Here is a 23835-nt window from a genome sequence, read left to right on the forward strand (position 1 = left end):
CGCTCGTGTTTCCCTTGAACGTTTTGCACTGTTATTTTGCTAAACAACCCTATTTTGCGGAACTCTTCCTCATAGGCTTACTCCCACCCCTCCATTGTATGTAATAAACCTGACGTGTGTATCTCAATTAATAGTTTGGCCTCTTCTGTTGATCCCACTCTCTTTGACAGTGCCATTGGCCCACCTTATGCTCCCTTGCCTTTGGCTAGGGCCAGGCTTCTGGGTATTTAACTACCTGTATTGCCCATAGTGGTGGGCTTTACTGACTTATTTTGTAAATTATTTGCATCTCACAGCAGCCCTCTCCAGTTCTGGTGATGTGTACCATGGAGGATCAGCAATATATATGTATGCCAATACTAGCACATCTGCTGTGAATGCATTAGCAACTGTGTTACTTAGTCTATTTTTTTGTCTTGGTACAATTCCTGCTGGTTCAAGTCACATGCTAAATGAGTCTGTTTTAGTTTGGTGAATGTAATACTTTTAGATTGATCACAGGCTAATGGAGCACAAATGGCTCAAATCCAAGTTGTATGGTTGAAGGGTGTTTATTAAAAATAGAAACCTAATGATGATGATAAAACCTTCATTCAGGGTGAGCCACCCGGTACTAATACAACATACATAAAACACATAAATATAACCCCAATACCAAATTCATTAAAAGAAAAAACAGATTCAAATCATAAAGGGCAGTGAACAGCGGAATTAAGTACTTACTAGGCTAAGATGTTTCAAGCCTGGGCAAAAAAGCAAAAAGTGCATCACATTTTTGTTCTCTGCATTACAAATTGGCCAATTCTTACTCTGGTTCTTTTCCCAGCTGACAGTACCAGACCTCGGCGGCAGAGTGCCCAAGCAAAACCTGATAATCCGTGCTCAGTTATAGGGTGGAACTATAACATCCAAATAGTCTTCATAACCCAGCAATGTTTTGTGGCTCAAATATTCGGGTCCACTAGCAAATTATAAGCAAATTAAACTGACTTGATTTCGCTTGTACCCTAGGTGAGCCAGTTTAACTAATGCTTTGGTTGGTTATCCCATAGTGTACTTAAGCCGAGCACAGCCACCCATTTCTTCACTTGGAGCAACTAAGGGACTTTGCAAGATCCCCTCAGGGACAACATATGGGAAGGAGCATCTCGGTACTAAGCTAGGCCCAGAGAGTCCCATACTCTGAGCAAAAAACAAGCTGTTCTAATTTCCACTTTGTCACCAACGGGGACCAGATCACACTCCATCCTTACTGCTGCAGTTGGCGTTCTTTGTGGAACAAGTAAATTATTCTTGTGAAATGTATTCTCAAACACTGTTAGTGGAGTAGAGTTTAAATAGCCTCATACCTGAAGATGGAAGGAGCCTTTGCTTGAGCATGGTACACTACAATGGCTGGCTTAACTGCTCCACCACCATATCTAAAATAATATTTTTTTTAGAACCCTGCTAGTTTGGTATTGGCCTTCAAGAGCTGCACATGTCACCCACCCCCTGGTGAAATGTGAGTGCCCAAGTAGTCATACCACTGTGCCTGTTCCAATACAGTACCTCCTGTGGCGTTCAGACCTCTGCCTCCAGGGTTCCTTGGGCTGAAGACCATCGACTTGGTCTTACTAGTGTTGATCTCCAGCCCTAGTTCACCACACTTGCTTTCAAAGCAGTCCAGCGCCTGTCATAACCCCATCGGAGACGTGGACAACAACATAATGTCGTCTGTGGAAAAAAAAGACAAGGACCTTATCACTTCCAAGTCTCGTGGGTCTGAGTTAGCTACCAGAAGTCCATCAATAATAGAGTCTCTATAGAAACAAAATAACATGTGAGCCAAAACGCATCCTTGACACACCCCCTGTTTACTACCAGGGTTTTCGTTACATCCCCCTGCAAACTCCAACAGACGACTGCAGGGTTGTTAGAAACCTCAGGAGTTTTGGGATCTCTCTGGATCATCAAAACAACATAAATTAGCCTACTGGGTAGGTCCATCATGCTCAGTCGAACCGCTTTAAAAAAAAAATGTATTTGTACTGCGCATATCCCTAGGGAAACGAGCAGCAAGCTGCATCTAGGCGCAGATTTTACCTGTGGGAGGTAGAAAAAGAACAGTGTGTCAGCTATTCGGTTTACACAAATAGGTGTGTTTTAGTTGTTTCCTGAAAACAGACAGAGATCGATTTTTTGCAGGTGCGAGGGGAGTGAGTTACAGGCCCGAGTGCCGGCCACCGAAAAACGTCTGTCCCCCCCAAAGGGTAGTTTTAGATGGGGGGAATTACTAAAAGGTCTTGATCCATAGATCGTAATGAACGTGTAGGGTTATGGGTCTTAATTCTGTACATTAAATATGGTGGGGATAAGCCACACATGCATCTAAAGACAAGGTACAGTAGCTTGAACTGAATCCGCTGCTGGACCGACAACCAGTGGAGGTTTCTACGAAACTCAGAAACTGACGCTTTCCAAGTTAGCAAAAATATCAAGTGAACTGCTGAGTTTTGGGCTACTGCAAGGCGCTGCCGCTGATATTTTGGGCTACCTACCAGGAGCACATTGCAGTAGTCCAGCCTGGAATTAACAAGAGTACCTCTGATAGGAAACGGAAATTCGCCCAGTCTTTAGGTTTAAGTGCCTTGCACTTCTTTCCTGGCTCCGGACGGTGCTTGCTTGTTTCCCTCAGTTGATGTCAGGATGTCACCCCTTAGCTGCAACAAATACCAACAGCACCACCCCTTGGGGTTTTCTGGATGTGGGACATCTGTCCAATGCTTTTATATCTTTTTCAGGATTGCAGTGGTTGCTTGGTTATTATTCTCTCCACTATTATGCAGGCTTTTAGAGGCCAGTCACCTTTCTACTCCAGAGTCATGTTAGTTTCCACAGGGTCTTAGTTTCTGACCAGCCCAGTTTCTGTTCTGCTCTCTGTTAGCCTCCTCCCTCCCTCCTCCTCCCCCTCCCCTCTTGTTATCACCACCATTTTCCTCCTTCATGTTCCAAAACACCTAGTTCTTCTCCTCTTCGCCACTTTCTCTTTCTCCAGTCTCCTCCTGCTCTCTCCGAAGGTTTCTTTCTACCCACCTAATTTTTACTAATCTCCTTCCTAAGCCTCTCTCTCTCTCCTTTTTGGTCTCACCAACGCCAACTTTACTCTCTGGTCTTTCTCTTTCCTCCTGCCCATAACTTCTGGATCTCAGATTTTCCAATCCTCCTGGCCACTGTACTATCACTCCTTTCAGCTGCCTCTTTTTCTCCTACCTTCTCGTGATTGCTTCCTCCATGTTCCTTATATCGGCCCCCACTCTCCTTTCATTCTGCGGCAACATATTTCCCCCTTATTCAACCTCTTTCCACTTTCTCCAACTTATTCCTTCTCTCCTTCATTCTTCTTCCCTCCTCCCTGACTCCTCTCATTCTATCCCACCTCCTCCTTTCCCCCCTCTGTTCTTCCCCTTTCTGCCTCCCTGGGTCCTCACTTTCTTCAGCTTCCTCGTTTCAGGGGAAAAAATTGGAAAAAATCACTGTTCACGATATCGCACCCCCAGTTCCTTACTTTTACTCCTTTGCTTCTCGCAGCTCTTCTCATGCCCTGCAGGCTAGTCAATGCACCTGAAAGTGGTGGTCACAGCTGGGTTGACACAGGGAGTGCTCCGTGTGATTCTCTGTGGGACTGCAGTTTCCACAGCTGCATTGCATTGGGGCGGGAGGTACAGAAAGCTTCGGCGAGGGCCAGTGTTACTTAAAGTAGAGCCGCCATGATTGTTGCTCTTTGTGCTGGGTCGCCGCAGCTGCAGTTTTGCAGATCAAAGAGTTTCTTGTCAAAAACAGTTGGTAGGCAAGGTTTTCTTTTCCGGTATGAGGACGCCAAAAGGGCAGATATCAACAGCGTGTGCAACTGTGAACACTCCGGCGGCATCACAGAATGTCTCCGAGTAACCAACTTGATACTTGAGATTGTTGAAGTTTGTGAACGCCTGCGGAAGCAGGCAAATGATTTAACTTGCCAAAAGTATTCAACCTTTGGTCTTTGACATTGGCAGCATCTATTGGTATCCTGGTGACCTGATGGGGCACTTCAAATGTAAGTCACACTTGTGCTCTGTTATAAGAGGCTATCATATCTACTAGCAGGGGGTGTCTTGATGCGACTGGTATCTCTTCTCGTAGCTGGTGATGAACTTGAGTGCCTGGAGATCTCCCTTGTTATCTCCTGCAGGCCTTGCATCAAGGAGCGGGTGGTGGCACTCAGCCCTCCAACACACAGGAATGAATAATGTGACTAAATCTGTCGGTGTTTAGAGTACTGTAAATGATGAACAATGGAACCGATGATTGACTGCTCTCTTGTTTACTTGAATATTAGCTTGTTTCGTCAAATGCATGTCACATATAGTTTTCTTAAGGATCAATAAATATAATTATATATTCCAAATGTACTGTATTTCTTCAGGTAAAGCAGTATTTTCATCTGCTTTTGTTTTAGTGAATACTGTACAAAGAGAAGAAAGCCATTTCTCAAAGGAGCTGGGTCCTGAGAGAAGAATCACAGGTGAGAGAGAGAGACACTTAGGGAGTACAGTGTCGGGGATAGGGCAAAGGTGGCGAGTTGCACACTATAACAGTGTGTGGGCTTTCTTTGCTCTTTACAAACACATGCCCTTTGCATAAAGAACAGAGTACATGGAAACATGTGTAATGCCCATGCATGAATGATACATTAGTAATTGTTGGCTTCTTTCAAATTCATGAAGAGGTTGGTGATAACAAAAGAAACAAGCTCAGTTCTAATACCCCCTTATTTGACTTCCTGGTTATAATCCCCGTGCAATCATTCCATTAACTGGTGTTGTTAAAACACTGCATTGGAATCAGAAATTAATGAATGCAGTAAATATCGATCATGCAAGAATATTGCGGGTAATATCTCAAAAATGTCCTTACACCCAAAAGGTGGCTAGCAGGACTGGCATGTGATGCCAATTCATGCACATGTACAGCATGTCTCCCTAACACGGTATAAATAGAAGCACACCATAGATCATCATGCTTTCTGCTGGAGCATTAAACCTGCACGTGCATGAGCTTATCATAGCAGTGGATGGAGCATGGTAGCTAGTGCTACAGGAGTAGAGAAGGAAAGCGGCAGAGGGGAGGGAGGGGAAGGTAGACCATGTCCATGGGGTAAGGCTATCTCCCTGACTGCTCATCAGTGAGTAAATGCTGGTTTATTGTAGGCTGGCCAGGCATACAATTGCATCCATCTCACAGCTCGCACAGTGAAGGAGAAGTATCAACATCCATACTGCCATACCCCTTCCCTGTAAGGCGGTGCTGCTCTATTTTTATCCTCAAGGCTACTACCAGCACAAAGTAGAAATCCTTCCTGGAAATTCCCAGGGCATCTTCCCATCTTCCTAAAGGAGACATTCAATGTCCTCCTGCTCCATGCCCATCGGCACATTTCTCTCCTTTCTCAAAGCCAAGTTGGATCAACAATCGGCAGACACAGAAGATTATCAGTAAAGTAGAGCTTGCCTAAACCACTCGCAGCTTTTATGGAACCTTTCCACCTTCTCCCAAATAGGTGCACCTGTATGCTTTGTTAAGTTCACCTGTGAAAGCTGCAAAGCTGTGAGCCTGTGCTCTATCACGGACAAGCCTTCATAATACTTGTTTGTCATCTTGCAATTCAAATGTCCAGTACAAGTGCTGGTGGCAGTCGACCTGCACGCAACATTCCACCCCAGACCTCTGTGTCATCTGCAACACTGCAAAGGCACGCAAACACACACCCACAGCCATAATTAAACTTGTGCCTTTGTTCTGTCTTCCCAGGGAATCAGAATGAAGGTTAGTAACATACCCAATCCCAGGACAGCACTGCACACTGCATCCTTGGACATCTCTGGCTGATCGTGGGCCAACACCCTGTGACAGTTCTATGCTACAGAGCTGGGTTATGGTGGGGTTGTCTAAGGAATCCGCCATATACAGAATCTGAGCCCAGCATCGCGCTGCGGTGGTGGCACCCACCACTCTGCGACCAACCAATCTAGTACCCCGAGAAACGAGCAAGAGACTTCCTTACAAGCCTGACTAGAATAGCTGAAATAAGTGCTGCCAAATGTAACCTCCATGACATCACTTGCTTCTCCACCGTTGGCTGCATCCTAGACTTAACCTGCATTCTTTTGGTAACCACCCGGCAAAGGAACAGATCTCCTGGAGCTACAAGCAGAATCCTGTTAGCGTGCTGATGACATGTGATGCCAGTATTTGCATCACCACTGGGCCTATGGATATCCCATTAATCTAAAGACAGACATTGTAGCACCATATGTGATACATGGTGAACAGCGCTATACAAATGACAAAAATGAATGGATGAATGAATAGTCACACATGGCAACACAAGCCAGTCTTCTATAGCCACCTATGTTTAATGTTCTTTATCTGCTGATATTTACAAATGACTCCTGATAACCCCCCTCGTGTAACAGTTCCAGGCGCCCATCTAGGACAGCAATAGGCTCTCAAGAATGCATTATCCATTACACAATTGTAATTAGACAACATCTGAATAATCCGAGCCACAGAGGGGCTACTCCTATCCAGAATTTGTAAGTATTGAATCGCCTCTACTTAAAGCTCTCTTGGCAGGTTACCCTTTTACTCACCCAACTCCCACAACTTTCAAGAATGCACAAAGGGGTTCAAGAATTCTATCCTAAAAACTTAGATGCAAACCTCTTCACAGACATGTACATGTGCATGAAGCAAGGTTTAACAAAGAATGTCCTTCTGTTTTTCAATCAGTTGCCATACGACTGGGGAGGAAAAGATCAGTGAAAATCCACCATCTCAAAGTGCTCAGAAATTAAAGATGGTTATAAACAAGAGGCAGGCAGCAACTCCAAATTCCATAAAAACGTACAATCAGTGTTTATTCGAGTCGCACAGTTATGATTTAGGTGAATGACAGCAAGCTCATGTATTATGACGAAATCTTCCGCAAACTTGAAAGAACCAGCATTTCCATCCACGAATCTCCTAACACAATGCCATCTGCCAGCGTAGGACATCATTTTCGTCCTAGCTCCCAGGGCAGCTCCTTTTTTCCAGATCTCACCAACCCAGCCCTTGGATAATTCTGCACATTGTTCCTCTAGCACAGTCTCATTAAAGTCCACAAAGCAAGTCCTGAAGCCAAAATATTAAGATCTTTGGTAAAGTCCCTTGCTTGACCTTTAAGAGGTGTGTTGGTGAGGTATCAGTTAAAATAAATTGGCGAAAGAGTAGGTCGGCAAAAAATGCATCAATTATTCATAGAACCAAAGAGATGTGTGGAGATAGCTAGAGGTGCTGGAGGTGGAGGAGGGAAAGAAAGTTGCAAAAGGACAGCAAGATGTCGGAAAGGTGGGTAGATGCTGGGGTTAGGATGGTATACATTGAAAAATGTGGACTCACCCTAATGATGTAATGACAGTTTTGGTAATGTCGGGGCCTTGATCTTGGTGATCCTGGATTGGGGAGGTGATGCACTCCCCTGCATGGTATCACAGTTTGCTATCTCCTCCATTAAAGTGTCTGTAGCACTTTTGCACAGTATGAGGCATGCCCAGGTGCAGGTGCTCAGTGGGGGTAACAGGGGGATCTTCCCAATACCAGTCCAGGGGAACATCTACTAGTGGTCTCCTGGATCACCCCAATAGAAATCCCTAGAATAAGGCAGATATCACTCATTGGGTAATCGAGTCAAATAGAGCCTTTACCTTGGCAGTGTTAGATAATCATATGAGTTCCAGTGCTAATCTTACAAACTTCAGGCCAGAAAATGATCATATGATTCCTTTGTCTATGGGTGGTGTGACAAAGTCACCTATAAGAGGCTAGGGAATGGGATGGGAGAGACACTACAGGGCTAGGAATTGCTACCCACTCGTCAATGCAACGCCAGAGATATAAGAAGGAGCCCCTAGGCCTCTTACACACTCCTAACCTCTTCATCCGATCCAAATACTTCCTCCCAGACATGGTTAAATTAAGAGACTTGGGCAGCAATTAATAACTGTGGTCCGTGCTCGCGCATTGCAAAGGCACCACAGGACGCTGGAGGAAGAGGTTCTTAGCAAGCTTGATCCATGAATCAAACATGATCGCAATCTCACCTGGTTTAGTCCACAGCATGGCAAACGGGGGATCTGTGGGTCGACCGGGAAACCAGAAGCAGCGGTTCAGGGTAGCCAAGCAACGTTCACATGCACACAGGGAATCCTTGGCGAAGTCATGACAGAGCACCTGATTTCAAGATGACGCTCCATCATTTGGAATTTCTACCCACTGAGTCATGCAGCCGCCTGAAGCAAGCAGGCCACCATTAGGCACACATTGGATGGGGAGACCTAAATAGCCACCATTCAGTCCCATTTCTGCACCATTTATTGCTCTCGGGGTGTCCCTGATGATACTGTCATCGTCCCAATCCTTTCATGATATGAAAGTGGGCAGGGACAAGCCTGCATTGATGGAGTTTGGAGAAAAGTGAACAGAGAGAAGGCATATGATGCGAGCCAGAGGAGGAAGCAAGAAATACCAGGGAGACAATGATTTGGAAATGAGACAAGAATGGAGAATGAAGGAGGAAGTACCAAGGTGTGGATGGAGTTGGAATAGGGCACTATCACATAGGAGGAACAGTGATGGAGGAAGGTTTAGACGCGTTGAAACAGGAGGAAGATGGATGAAAGAATAAGGAGAGGGTGATTGGAGGCAGGGTGAGGTTGAAGACATAGGGGGTCAGAGAGGAAAATAGACAGAGAGTTCCAAAGTAGAAAAACAGCGTTGGCAAAGCCAAGAGGACCAAGGGGTTTGATAGGGCGCAGACAGTGGACAGAGGTGGAAAGCAGGAACGCATCATTGGCCAACCTAACAAAGCCAAAGGCTAGAAGAGGTGCTGAGCGCTAGACTGTAATACAAGGGAGGCCCAAGCTCCGGTGCAGCCAGGATACAAGCACTAGAAAATTCAAGAGCATCGATGTGGTTCAAAAACCTAACTTCCTCAAAATAGGCAAGAGAAAGAGATGGATAGAAACTAGCCGAGAGCTATTGTCCTGCTTGCAATCCCACCTAGGAAAATAAATAGTACTTCCTGTCTGAGTACCTGACCCAAGAGGGTTCACTGAGAACCTGAGCCAGGAGCGCTGACTGAGAACTCAACTCAGGAGGGCTCACTGAGAACTCACACCTTTGGTGGGCTTTTTAAGGACCAGAACTGGTCTCTGGCTTTGAACCCAGCATACCACCCTTGGCTGGGGGAACGTGATAATGGCTTCAGCCGGAAGATCCACCCAGACCATTGCCCATTATGTAGAGTGCCCATTAATGCTTGGTAAATGCATTCAAATGGTGTGGGCTTGTCCACTGGCTTCAAATCTCTGAAGGGAAGTAATCCGAGAGCTGTAACAGTTTGCTGATTAACCTTTGTCTCTACTTCCACAGCAGCCATCTCTGAGGCGACTGTTTTGGCAAGTTTGTATAATATGTTTCTTGTTTGCATGCCAATCTGTGTGGGAACATGAAATCCTTTGTGCAAAATGACACAACCATGCCTGGGTGCTAATAGTGTTGCATCCAGTGCCAGCTAGCAGTACTGGCTCTTATTGGCTTCTTGGCCCACAGTAACTGATATTGCCCCGGTGGACTCTAACTCTTAAATATCAAAGTTGTGTGAAGGTCTGACTAAACTCTCTAGAGCAGTGGTCTTCAAACTGTGGGACTGCCCGCCCTAGGAGTGGGCCGAAGGATACCCGGGGGGGTGTGAGGCTCTTCAAAAAGGAAGTATTGTAACTATTTTAATATCTGTAATCAAGAGGGGTGGGGGGGCAGTCAGCATGAAAACGTTTGAATATCACTGCTCTAGAGCATGTTGTTATAACCTGTAGGGTAGATCATAGGTGTGTTATAAAATACACCTTTTACTCTTGACATTAATTGTACGAAGTTACACTTGCACTTTGCCATATGTAATAGTTGGCAAGGCATAAAATAAGCAATGTTGCATAGCAATTTGCTATTCATTTCTAAACTGACATTTGTGTAGCATAGCTTGGTAATTACTCTATTCGAAGAAAGCAGAGCTCACCCTACATTTCTCTCTTGCCCTCAGGGGTCTCTCCACCCACTTTTCCCTGTTCACAGCAAGTTCAAAGGGGCCAATGGAGAGAGAGTATTAATCTCCTCCACTCTTAAAGTGCCAAAGTCGACGGGGTTCTGGGATGACGAGGAGTGGTAACATGAGTGCCCCCCTCCCCCATGTGGCAATAAAGATCTCCCCAAAATGTGTAAACCGAGCTTCACTAGGAGATGAACGTATTTGTTTGCTGAACAATGCTATTTTTGAGAAAAGCTTATTTCTTGTATGCACAGTTCAAACAATAGTCATGCAGTTCCAGGGTGGATATGATCTCCCGCCACAGTCCCCGATAGAAGCCAACATCAACAATGAGCTGATCCCTAAGAGAGCTATCTCGTCACTCTTATCAGGTTATCCTAAACTTCCAGTCTCATCCTTCTTAAAACGTAAGCAGAAATGGGAAGAAGATGTGGGTACACTGGAACTGGAAGATTGGCAGAAGGCCTTGTTGCGTGAGATAGCCATCCCAGCTCGACTTAGGCTAGTCCAATAGAAAATTCTTCATAGGGTTTACTATGCACGTGAATTCCTCTATAAAGGTGGTCAGGCGTGACGCTGGACTGTTTACGCTGTGGAGCCTCCCAGGGCACTTTTTACCATGTACTTTGGCATTGCCCGTAATCCAATACTTCTGCGGTGCCGTTTTTAATAATTTGTCAATGATTCGAAAAGGTCTCTGTTGGGTATTTGGGGAGATTCAGATCATTCTCGCTACTCCTGTCTACTGCACTAGCCCTGGCAAAGCGCAATATCGCAATGTTATGGGGAGCACACTGTTCAAATTGGAAGGAAATATGGATAACTGTATGCTAATGGAGGAGCAGGCATATAAATCCTGGGGTTGTCTCCAGAAATGTGGGAACCTTAGGGACAAGGGGGTTGCTAACGGTTGAATCGTGGAAGTTTCTAGATTGCGTTTTGTGCCCCTGTTTATTCTTTAGGAATTGGATGCAATTTTGTCCAGGATGTAGGTTACTAACGACTATTCTGGCTATTTTGTCTCACCTATGTTTTTATTGTTACTCTTTCTTGTAATAAAATTCAATGAAAAGAAGTATAAAAAAATGCCAAAGAACATAACAAAGGTATCAGTACCACAGATGGTGGCTCTGACTGCTAATGGTTATAAATATCTCTTTCATGGGTGTACAGGACTGGAATTGTGCTCTTTGGCCCTTCTGCCTCGAGGTTGAGTTATTAGCAGCCCTGCCATCCCCCGAAAGTGGTATTTAATGCTATATTGAAAATCATATCCATGACTGGCAAAGGCCATCTTTTCCACCGGAAGTTGACAATAATTTCCCTGCCTGCCGCAACACCATACTACATACTTAGTCTCGGGCTATGACTTTCCTTTAACATTGTGACATTTTTGATTTATGAAACCTCTGAACTTCTTGCAGAGCAAATGATAGGTCAACTATGTGGATCATACAGGATACGGGGCACTGCTGTAAAGAGCCTTGCACTGAAAGCCTGTTTTCAGAGGATTTTTATCATTCCTATTTATTTGTGTCCATTCATACAGCTAACCTTTACGTTTTACAAACACTCAGCTGACTAATGTCTCACTTCAGCAGTATGCACAAATGCGGGTTTGTTGCTGATTTTATGTCTTGGGTACAAACAACTTCTGGTGACATTAAACATATTAGTACAACATTGCTAATCAAATGTGTGTTTGCTAATCAAAACATTTTTAATTAGCAAACACTGCTATTCAATTTTTGAAAACAAATGCATGCCTTGGTTGGAAACTGTCATTGTATTCATATGTACACTGTTTAAGTCCTTTACTAATGACATCATTCTTACTTTTGTCCCGCAGACATGCCTTCCTCTGACAGAATACGAAATGAGGGACATTTAAGAAAACATACAGAGGAAAACCCACAATACAAAGGCCCTTTAGGGATAAACAAAATCGTGAAAGTGCTTCAAACCTCTAAGCCGGAAACGAATGGTAAAAATCAGCTTTTCTCACAAACTAACCAGGAACTGGGAGCAGAGTTAAAGACTCAAGGCGAAGTTAGAGCCAGTGATCCATCAAGTACCTCATTCCAACATGTGAACCCCAACATAGGGGTACCGGATACCTATACGGATTGTGTGGCAAGTGCAGGGTATTTAAATCTTTTTCAATACCAACCTGACAGCCAGCAAAACAGCACGAGATATTTTTGTAATCGGTGCACGAAGAGCTTCAGCGCGAAGAAAAGTGTCATTAGGCACCAAAGAACGCACACAGGAGAGAGGCCTTTTCAGTGCACCGAATGCCACAAAAGCTTCATTCAGAATGGAGACCTCATCCGGCACCAGAGGTCACATTCGGGGGAAAGGCCTTATCAATGCACTGAATGCGGGAAATGGTTTAGTCTGAAGGGCAATCTTCGAAATCACCAGAAAATGCACGAGATGAATGCTGGCAAGAGACCTACCAGAGAGGCATTTTCCTGAGGTTATGTGCAACATACCTAGGAAGATGTACCAGTGTGGGGTACACAAAGGCCATACTGGACAAGCCTAATCACATTCCAGAAAAAACTATGCTGGTGGACTGAATGCGAGAACATTCTCAGACCGTACATCTTTTGGTACAGTACAGAACGTGTTGGCAAGGTAGCCGGGAAAACACACATATCTGGTTGACGTCCTATTTCTCACTCCCTAATACCAACTTCTTCCTTCACATCTTCCCCTGTTTTGTGCATAATTATTTCAAATCGTTTGCAGGTTTGTCGGCATTATCACAGCATTTTCATTGTATTGATATATTACCATCTTAATACATGTAAGTGCATGTGGACAGAGCAACTGTTGGTTATATGAAGATACTTCAAGGAATTAAAAGGTACTCTGGCTAGTGATGCGAAAGAAGGAACACATTTTGTGTATAAATAGTTACATTAATTTGCATATTTCTTCTGTTTCAAATAAAGGTGAATACACCTTGACTAGTTAAAGGGCACAGCCAAGACATATCATTGCCCACTTAAAGCAGAGAGTGACTTAATTTCCGTCTGAGTAATTATTCAGCTTTTTCTTGCATTGTCAACAGTGACTCGTATTTAAAAAAAAAAATGCCACTGGCTGTTGAAGCATCTACTGCACAGAATCTACCATATTTTGCCCTTTCTGTGACATGCTCCAGCAACTGGCTTTGGTTAATAAAGGAAAAAGTCCTCGACAAGCAAAAACATGTTAATTAAATATTTTCCTGTGCCTGGAAAAATGACATTCACCCCGACAAATTATCCATCACTACCAGTTATCAGGCCAGCATCTGTTCTTTTCTTCATTGGCTTCGTGTATCGTGATATGCGATCTATTGGTGCCTAGTGTATCTTTGCTTGCTACACACACATTAATTAACCAAAGAATTATAGATGGAAATGTGTGAATTAAACATAACCACTGGCATTGCTGTGAGCAGCCTACCATGATATGTTGGTAGTCTGTAACAATGCAGAAGGGGACTAGCCACATGTAAATCCTTCTTAGTTCTGCCACCAATGGGAGCGGTTCAGCCCATACTACTAGGCAACATCTGCCTCTTCATGATGACACAAGCAGCACGCAAACATGTTTAGAGCTGGTTGGGCTTTTGCTGTGAGGTGCTGCCTAGTTCACTTTGGTGCATCGAGCATAGGCTCAGATCTGGCATACTGGGCCTCATTACCAGTTCGTCCGTGTGGTAAAAAAGTGGCAGTAATTCCGTTAGCACCACTTTTTTTGGCAGTAACTGAATTACTGCCATTTTTACCATACCTCCGAATTCCCAGTTTGGAGGAAAAGTGGAGGGTTTAACTCCAGCAAAGAGCTGGAGTTAAATCCTCCACTTTCCCTCCAAAAATCATCAGTGGAATAACCACGGCGGAATTACCGCTGGTGGTAATTCCACCAAAATCCCCAATGCAGACCTTTGGACTCCATAAATGGGCCCTAATGCCGCCTTACCATCCCTTGTAATCCTGTGGTAAACCCACGGGACCAAGTGGTGGCAACGTAACTGATTGTGGCAGTGTTTCAGTGAGATTACCGCTGAAATACCGCCAAACTCGTAATGAAGTCCACCCTGTCTCACTGAGGAAGACCAACTAAAACCAAAGAATGATGAATGCAAGGTTTCTAATTAATCATGCTCTATGCAACCTTCCAGGCCATTGTTTCTTAGCCCAACTGCACCCTTGTAGAAGGGTGCCAGCCACGTGCAGAACAGTCTCAGGCCTGCTACCAATTGGAGCAGTTCAGCCCATAGGAATAGGCCACTTCCCCTTTGCACAGGAACGCAATCACAAGACATGTTTCATTCTTGTTAGGCCTCGCCAATGAGGTGCAACTTGACTGTATATAGTGCAGCAAGCCATGCAGCCCACTTTTGGGCATTCCTGCTAGCACTTAGAGAGACAGCCTTAAGCCAAATCTTGTATGGTGTTGCTTGTTTTCTTACTTAAAGTTATGCACCATAGCAGTTTGTATTTGACTGTCCCTTCAGGAGAAGGGAGTGAGGTGGGGTCTGAACCTGATTTGCATATTATTTTGCCCATTCTAATTTGGAAGAGTAGGCAGAAAAATCATTGGTTTGGGGGGCTACTCCAGAACAATTCCCAGCTGTTATGATTCTTATTATTAATTTTTCGGTCAATCACTTTTTATTGTTGCTTATGAAGCCTTAAGTAGCATGGCTATGCTCAGACATGGGCCCCGGGCTACACCTCACTGACTAGGCCCAATGGGGTAGAGACCTATTTCAAGTAGATTTTTGGTTTTGTGCAGAATTGATGTGGCCTAAAAGTTTGATCCAAACATATCCTTTAAAGGTGGCGACCAATATTTATTTGCATATGATTTTGCTTGTTTAGTAACGTCATGAATGGAGGGCCAAAAAATCAGTTTGGTAGCTGGGCCAGTGCAATTGCTCGTGGTTATGATTAATTCAAAGCTTTTCCATTTATCCCTCTTTAGTGTTGGATACATCTGCCTAAGCCCTCATGGCCACGCCATTATGCGTGTCCTGAACTTGATGTCAGCAGAGTGGCAAGACTCTCCTCAATGGCTGCATGCATTGAGGTTGAAATGCTTTCTCAGTGGGGAAGTTGCTCAATGGGAGGTCGCTTGTGTGGATCATCATGCAGTAGCTGTCACAGTACGTGTTCTAATCAATGAAGTTACCAAGGGAAGATGTCCTTAGCTGATTTTGAAGTAGTCCGTTAGGGATCATTTGAGGGTCATGGGGGGGATAGAGTCTTCTGCCCCTACAGCTGTCTTTGGTACTCCTAGCTCAGAGGTCGCAGGTGCAGAGCAATTTACAGTAAGCAAACGTGGCTCGCTTGGAGGCAATTTTACTTTCTGTTCCGACCCCTTATCCCTCCACTGTCAGGAATAATGCGAATAGGTAAAGTTGGGAAAGCGGGAGGGTTCTTTGTGAGATGCAATCTGTGCTTCTCCTAATCTATATGGGCAAAGCTGGCACTCTTTTGGCACGTGGTCCACCTCTTCTATGTGAGGGAAGATTGCATAGCATTCTGTGATTGATATGTGAGAAGGAATTGTACGCTGCTGCAATCCATAATGACCTGCTCTCTTGTGATGGAGGAGTTCACCTCTGTACCTGTGCATGCGTAGCTTACAGTGGTGCTGCCTATGCACTATTTGTGTATGTCTGAAACTTGTACTGCCCCCAGGCAAGCAGACCTGATGTGTATACCGTGGGCCTGATGACCGAGACGTCTACAATGTTAATAAATGTGCATTTGAGGCTCTTGGCAGGTTAGCATAAGGGGATATAAAGCTGCATTTAGTATATCACTAATGTCAAGATATAGCTACACTAAAATGACAACATCTGGCCATACTTAACTGCATTCTCAGAAAAGAGTGCAGCGCTGGTAGGTTATGGTAATGACAGCTGTACAGTATACTGCAATCAGTTTCTTTGGAATAGATGGTCCCAACTGAGACATAGTCAAACACACAATACTACCGAGATTACACATAACTGTTAAAGATAATGTTTCATTGACGGTCATCTCTGCCAAAGAAATTGCTATTTTCTTGTAATGTAATTTCTGATGTTTGTTAATCTGCTTAGAATCACATGCTGTGCATAGGTCCGACATCCAGTGGTCACTGCGGAGTATTGCATTTTGTTTTTCGTAGTCGAAAAAGGGGACGTCGACAAGGCGTGTCTGAAACACTATCCCTATAGTGACGTGCATTGTACCCACAATCCCTCACGCGTCGAGGTCCCTCAGATTGTTTTTTTCCGCCCAGCTTCTGGTCGCCTTCACGCGGAGCTCCTTGAGAGACATTGCAACCCTCGACCTTTGGTCGTTTTTTTTTTTCTCATAATATTTATAAACCCTCCCTCGACGCAGTTGTAGCTGTTCTCCGCCGAGCGAAAATCTTCGACGGAGGGTCGAGCGGAGGAAATCCTTCGGCGCTGCCGAACACGTGGCCTGGCCTCGCAGGCCATATACAGTAGGGAGAGTGGGGTCGTGGGACATCTCTGGGTCTTTCTGAGAATGCCTTTCCCTTTCCCCTTCCTTTCCCTTGGGGTGCTTATCGCGATTTACTGCCTCGGCTATGGAGAGGACACCCTTTAGGTTTTGCCCGCTTTGCAAAGGCAAATTTACTTGGAAGGACAAGCATTCACGGTGTAACCGCTGCTTGCCCCTCGATCACAAGGAAGAAGGTTGCGCGGCTTGTCGGCTTCTTAAGCCTAAAACTCTAAAAGACCGTAGGGTTAAAAGGTGCGCGGCCTACGCGATGTCGAAGGCCGAAGGTTCACCCGCCGCTGCTACCACCGACAGTGACGAGGAACGCGATAACACGACCTCCGCTACGGAAGTCGAAACCCCCTCTAAAGAGCGCTTGCGCGCTTCGTCGTCTGTCCCCGGCCCCGACGGGCTCGGCTCACGCCCTGCTTATGGGGATGAACACCCCGGCGACACTGACGCACACAAAGACACACATAAGCACACAACCCACGGCTCTTCTTCTTCTAAGACGAAAAGAGCTTCGGCGCCCAAGGAGACGCAGGTTCCACCGGCGGACTCCTCGGACCGTTCGGGTTCGAAGCCCCTCTCGCAACCGCAGCCGCGACCAGCGACTGGGCTTTCGGCGAATAAGGGCGCCGCCCCCAAACCATCGGCCGGCGCGCATCAACAGAAGGCGCAGACCGCCGTAGAGCGTTCGACACCCATAGCGTCAAACACAAGCTTCCGCCGACAAACGAGTCGCCGACAAACGAGTCGCCGATAGCTTGGCAAGGATCGCTGTAGCCGACGCCCAGAAGCGTACGCCGAAGAACACGTCGAGCGCTACGCATAAGTCAAAAGACACGCCGAAAAAGCCCGAAGAAAGGCAGGGACTACCCCCTTCAATCGGGGGGTCACCCGGCACACCTGAAGGTTTTTCGGAGGGCGACGGGACACTTTCCTCGACGCTTTGGGAGAGGTTGAGCCATTTCCAGCTAGATGACTCTATTTTTCCCCCGCCAGACCGCTCTGGGGTACCCCATGAAACCATGGAAAGACTCCACCTCTGTATGGAGAGGATGGAAAAGTTTATGAGTACCCAGACCTCTCAAACTCACAAGAGGACTAGAGAAGGGCCTCAGGAGGACCCCAGGGCCAAAAATCTGAGGCTAGTCGATCCCCAGCAGGACACAGCCTCAGACTTCCATAAGGTATACAACCTCACTGGGGAGGAACAATACTTGGAGGAAGAAGATGATTTCATGGACAATGAAGAAGGACAGTACCAGGAGGAATGTCTGGAAGACAGCCCAGACATTATAGAAGAAGGCTTCGGAGAAAACCCAGAAGAAGGACCTTCGCACCCCTGGCAATCCCCATCAGTATATTCCGACACTGATGTCCTAAACCTAACTCCTCCGGACATTTCTCCGGTTAGGAACACGTCTCCAATCGACGATCAGCCCACTTTCAATGCACTGTTGCGCAGAGCTGCAGCGCATTTCGAACTGGACACTGGGGAGCTCTCTCCAGAATTGGACTTTGTAGAAAGAGTTATTAAAGAGAAACCCCCGGTCAGCCAGACCATTCCCCTCCTCGCTTCAGTGAAGAGAAGAATTATCCCTTCGCTGTCCACTCCCGCATTGATCAGAGGGGTCAATCCGAGAATTGAAAAACTTTTCACTCCTTCACCCTCAGACCCGCTCTACATTAGGGGACATTCCATACCGGATTCCCTAGTAGTATCTAATACTAGAAAGAGGGCAGGGGTACCACTTTCCACCAGTGAGGCACCCCCTGACAAGGAGGGCAAGAGGCTATATGCCCTTGCAAAGAGAGTAACTTCCTCGGCTGCCTTCTCCGCAAGAATTGCGAACAACAATTCCTTGCTTGCTAGCTACGCAGACGCGCAGTGGACCAAACTGCGCAAGGACGCCGAGGAAGCACCGGAGCCTTTACGTACACGCCTACTTTCAACTATTGGCGAAGGAACCCAGGTGAACCAGAGCATTGTAAAAAACTCTCTGGACGCGGCAGAAACAGCGGGACGTTCCCTGGTGCAGGGAATACTCCTAAAACGCCATGTATGGCTGCGCAACTCAGGCTTTAAACCGGAGACACAGGTGTCTTTAATAAATAAACCTGTCGAAGACTCTAACCTCTTCGGAAAAGCGGTGGATGAAGCTCTAGAGATGGCTAAAAAAGAGTTCGATACTATCAAGACTCTTGACCAGATCTCTAGGCCCACTACCAGACGCGGCTATGGCAACAAACGCTTTTTTCGTGGCCAACGCCAGCAACAACAACAAAGTCAACATCAACAATACCCTGCCACCAATTACCAGACCAATAGTGGGCAGTACAGCCAAAGAGGCCAACGCCGGGGTAAGGGGAGAGGTCGGGGATCCACCCCCAGAGGCTCCCAAGCCCCCAACAACTCCAAGTGACGCGAAGATTCACATCCCCTCCCATGCAACACCGGTCGGGGGCCGGATAACATCCTTTCTTCCTGCATGGGAGGAGATAACGTCAGACCGTTGGGTACTTTCCACCGTAGCCCACGGATACTGTATCGAATTCAACAGTTCCCCATCCTACAGACCCCCGAGGGGACGTCGCATGACACCGGAACATCTTGCCATCCTTCTCCAAGAAGTACAACAACTGCTGGAAAAAGGAGCCATAGAGGTCGTGCCTCTATCTCAGGTAACGGAAGGTATTTATTCAGTGTACTTCCTTGTACCCAAAAAGGATCTAACCATGCGCCCTGTATTAGATCTGCGCCCAGCGAACAAGTTTATCAAACCCCAAAAGTTTTGTATGGTAACCTTACAGGAAGTGATCCCACTGCTTTCTCAGGGAGATTACATGACAACATTGGACATGAAAGATGCATACTTTCATATTTTAATGTTGCCAGCGCACAGAAAATACCTAAGGTTCATGATAGAGGGCAAACACTACCAGTTCAAAGTGCTACCCTTCGGTATAGCATCAGCACCAAGGGTATTCACGAAGGTGCTGGCAGTGGCAGCGGCCCACCTGCGCAGGTTGTCCATCCCAGTTTACCCTTACCTCGACGACTGGCTCATAACAGGGGATTCTTACGAAACATGCTTCTCCAATACCCAAAAGACGGTAGACCTTTTGTTCCAGTTGGGCTTCTCCATCAACGAAAAGAAGTCCAGTTTAGACCCCAGTCAAATCAAACAATTCCTAGGGGCTCTAATTCAAACAAGGGACGGCCTCGTCTTCCCCTCCAAAGAGAGGGTCCAAAACATGCTGTTTCAGATCCCTCAATATGTAACCGGCCGAGAGGTGACGGTACGCAAAGCAATGCGCTTTCTAGGAATGATGGCGTCCAGTATTTATTTGGTACCTCACGCGCGCCTGCGCATGCGCCCAATGCAAGAGTGGCTCAACAGCCAGTGGTGTCAGGCCAGCGGACTATGGGAGGATCTAGTGGTGGTCTCGCAGGCCTTGGTTCTCTCGCTACGGTGGTGGACAAAGGAAAACATGGGAAAAGGGAAACCCTTTGCCACACCTGCGGCGGAAGCCACTCTAACCACAGACGCATCCCTCACTGGATGGGGGGCGCACCTATCCCATCAGACTGCTCACGGAGTGTGGACTCCGAACGTAGCATCCAAACACATCAATCTACTGGAGCTACTAGCGGTGTTCAAGGTGCTAAAAGCCTTCCAGGAACACCTACAAGGCAAGACAGTAATGGTCCTTACAGACAGCACTACAGCCATGTACTACATCAACAAGCAAGGGGGCACCCACTCTCCAGGCCTGTCCAAACTGGCCCAGAATATATGGAAGTGGGCTCTCAAACAGGACATGTTCCTACTGTCACTACATGTACCCGGGGAACTCAATCTGCTGGCAGACAGACTCAGCAGAGATTTCCCCCTGCCCGAAGAGTACGAATGGCGCCTGCACGAAGACATCGGGCCTCATTACGACCCAGGCGGTAAGTTACCGCCTGGGCCGTGACTTTACCACCATGGCATAAACTACGTTTACGCCATGGTGGTTGGCGGACTTACCGCCCCATTCCGAGTTTGGCGGGGCGGTAAGTCCCCAATCCCCATTTACCCTTCCCCATTCCCATTTTTGCCCCATAGGGCATAATGGGAGTGGGAAGGCGTTAATTACGCCACCGTAAATTACGGTGGCGTAATTAACTCCATGGTCCCTTAGCGCCATGGATCTTAACGGCTGCAAAAAGCAGCCGTTAAGATCTCCATGGCGCTAAGGGACCTCGTACTCAGGCGGTAAGGGTCGGCGCTGTTTATGGCGCCGTAAACCCCTTACCCCCTGAGTTGTAATGAGGCCCATCGTCTTCGACATCTTCACAGAATGGGGATTCCCAGAGATAGACCTGTTCGCAACCCTGGAGAACTCACAATGCCTAAGTTACGCCTCCAGGTATCCCCAGAACCAATCCAAGGGGAACGGTCTGTCGATGCTATGGTCAGGGAAATTTGTTTACGCTTTTCCCCCGACTCCCCTTCTCAACAGAGTGGTGCACAAGATGCACCAGGAACAAGTAACCATGATACTAGTGGCCCCAATGTGGGCACGACAACCATGGTTCGCTCACTTGATGGAGATGTCTCTATCTCCCCCAGTAAAACTCCCCTGCCCGTACAACATGCTGTCTCAGGACAAGGGCAGGACTCTGCATCCATGCCCCCAGAACATGAACTTAGCAGCTTGGCTCCTGAGATCATAGAGTTCGGACATCTACAACTCCCGCAAAGATGCATGGACATCCTCAGGGAAGCCAGAAAACCGAACACTCGCCACTGCTATTCTAGCAAGTGGAAAAGATTTGTCATCTGGTGCAGGAGTAAGAGCATCAACCCTATTGACTGCTCTCCCACACATGTGGTCCTATACCTGACCCACCTATTGGATTCAGGTCTAGTGTTTAACTCCATTAAAGTCCACCTAGCGGCACTTTCTGCATAAACCACTTCCCAACTCAAAGTGTCGTGGTGGAGGATCCCTGTTATTAAGGCCTTCATGGAGGGAGTAAAGAGAATACACCCCCCGATAGCTGACCCAGCTCCCGGATGGGACCTTAATGTGGTACTTACCAGACTCATGGGCTCTCCATTCGAACCCATGCACAAAGCATCTCTTAAACACCTCACTCTTAAGACTGCTTTCTTAATAGCTATCACCTCCATCAGGAGAGTAAGTGAACTTCAGGCTCTTTCTATTCTAGACCCCTTCGTTACAGTTCACAGAGATAAGGTGGTTCTACGCACTCACCCTAGGTTTGCTCCGAAATTTATTTCTAAATTCCACGTAAACCAATCTATAGAACTACCAACGTTCTTTCAAAATCCTTCCAATTTGGGAGAAAGGACTCTGCACACACTAGACGTACGCAGAGCGGTCATGTTCTACATGGAAAGAACCAGACCACTGAGGAAGACTAATCAGTTCTTCGTCTCGGTGGCAGCAGGAAGAGAAGGAGATGCGGTTTCAAAATCCACTATTTCTAGATGGATTGTTCAATGCATCACTCTCTGCTATACTCTTGCTAAGAGAGAACTGCCCTTTAGGCCAAGAGCACACTCTACTCGAGGCACGGGGGCATCCATAGCATTCATTGCAAATGTTCCCCTTGAGTCCATCTGCAAAGCGGCTACCTGGAGTTCTGTGCACACCTTTACAAAACACTACTGTCTAGATACACACTCTAGATCTGACTCCCAGGTGGGGCAGGCAGTATTACGACACCTTTTCTCTACTGTTCCTTCTCATAACCCACCGCCAACTCCGGGTACTGCTCGCTAGTCTATGCACAGCATGTGATTCTAAGCAGATTAACAAACATCAGAAGAGAATGCATTACTTACCGTAAAAGCATTTCTGATGGTTGTATCTGCTTAGATTCACATGCGCCCACCCTTCCTCCCCGCTCGGATGGAAGGAACATAGACTTCCTTTATATATCTCTCTCTTTTCTGTACTCACTCACGTCTAGAAGGCTCTCTCAGGGCAGAAAAATACAAACAGAGGGACCTCGACGCGTGAGGGATTGTGGGTACAATGCACGTCACTATAGGGATAGTGTTTCAGACACGCCTTGTCGACGTCCCCTTTTTCGACTACGAAAAACAAAATGCAATACTCCGCAGTGACCACTGGATGTCAGACCTATGCACAGCATGTGAATCTAAGCAGATACAACCATCAGAAATGCTTTTACGGTAAGTAATGCATTCTCATACAGTTTATGTTGTTCTTTGCCTGCAATCGTACAGTTCAAGCCCAAAACTGCAGTCAGTTGCTTGAGGGTTGGTCGTCGCATCCCAACTCATTTGCTTGTGCCACCTTTTCAGTACTGTAACTGTAAAACCTGACAGTTTGATGACCTAAATGCAGTCCTTATGGCAGCAATCACTAATTCACATACATAGTGAAACACACATTGCTCCCTTTGTGACAAAGTTCCATCTCTAAGTTTAGGAGTAGAGCCTAGGAAAACCATGAGGGCTGAGGACGACCACCCACTAGGTAAAGTAGGCTTTGTAGGTAGTACAATGGAGACACCAAATGTCCCCAATCCATGCCTTAACGTTTGGTGTTCAGCAAACTTCCCCCAACTTTATCCTGTTATTTCATCCTCCAAATTCCCTATATTTTACACAAACCTATGACCTACCTGTTCCTGAAAAGCCACAGCAAGTGATAAGACTCTCCTTGAATCTTTCAGTCACAATACGAAGGCGTGCCTTTCAGTCAACAACTGTTTTTAAAGACTTAATGAAAGGTCCTGTCTGGCTGATGCCAGCACCAGAGACCGGTAAGCTATGGCTGCAGGACCCCCTTTGGCGCTAAAGAACATTGGGTCCTGGAACCCAAGGCTACCAAACATACAGAATTTGTTTGATTCCCGAAATATATGAAACACAATTGCCAATTTTGCCATGGTTGGCTCTGAGCTGGTTGAAGGATTCCTGACTGGTGTCGTCAGTGGCATAGGAGGCTACTGATAGCAGGAGAAATGGAAAAGGGTTTGGTCATCGTCGGTGTGGATCAACAATGAACAGCTGCAAAAGAAAACTTGATTGTAAAAAAACAATTAGCTTATTTGGCTGCACACGGCGTGGTTTAGTGTTCACAACCCTGGAGGTGTACTCG

The 23835-nt window shown here is 46.3% G+C and overlaps 1 protein-coding gene across 2 annotated transcripts in view; it reads left to right on the top strand.

The window, feature by feature from the left end:
• The window catches only part of LOC138453659 (zinc finger protein 587B-like), a 151758-nt gene extending 138609 nt beyond the window's left edge, over window positions 1–13149 (top strand). Inside the window, exons 6-7 of one of the 2 annotated variants that reach the window (XM_069606699.1) lie at window positions 4478–4543; window positions 12015–13149. In XM_069606699.1, coding sequence (XP_069462800.1) covers window positions 4478–4543; window positions 12015–12643 — 695 coding nt within the window. In that variant the 3' untranslated portion in view covers window positions 12644–13149. The remainder of the gene's footprint in view (window positions 1–4477; window positions 4544–12014) is intronic. The other variant, XM_069606700.1, reaches the window with a different exon arrangement.
• Window positions 13150–23835: the final 10686 nt, after the last annotated feature.

The sequence above is a fragment of the Ambystoma mexicanum genome, chromosome 4p, assembly GCF_040938575.1.
Source record: "Ambystoma mexicanum isolate Mex_15411 chromosome 4p, UKY_AmexF1_1, whole genome shotgun sequence".
Classification (NCBI taxonomy): Eukaryota; Metazoa; Chordata; class Amphibia; order Caudata; family Ambystomatidae; genus Ambystoma; species Ambystoma mexicanum.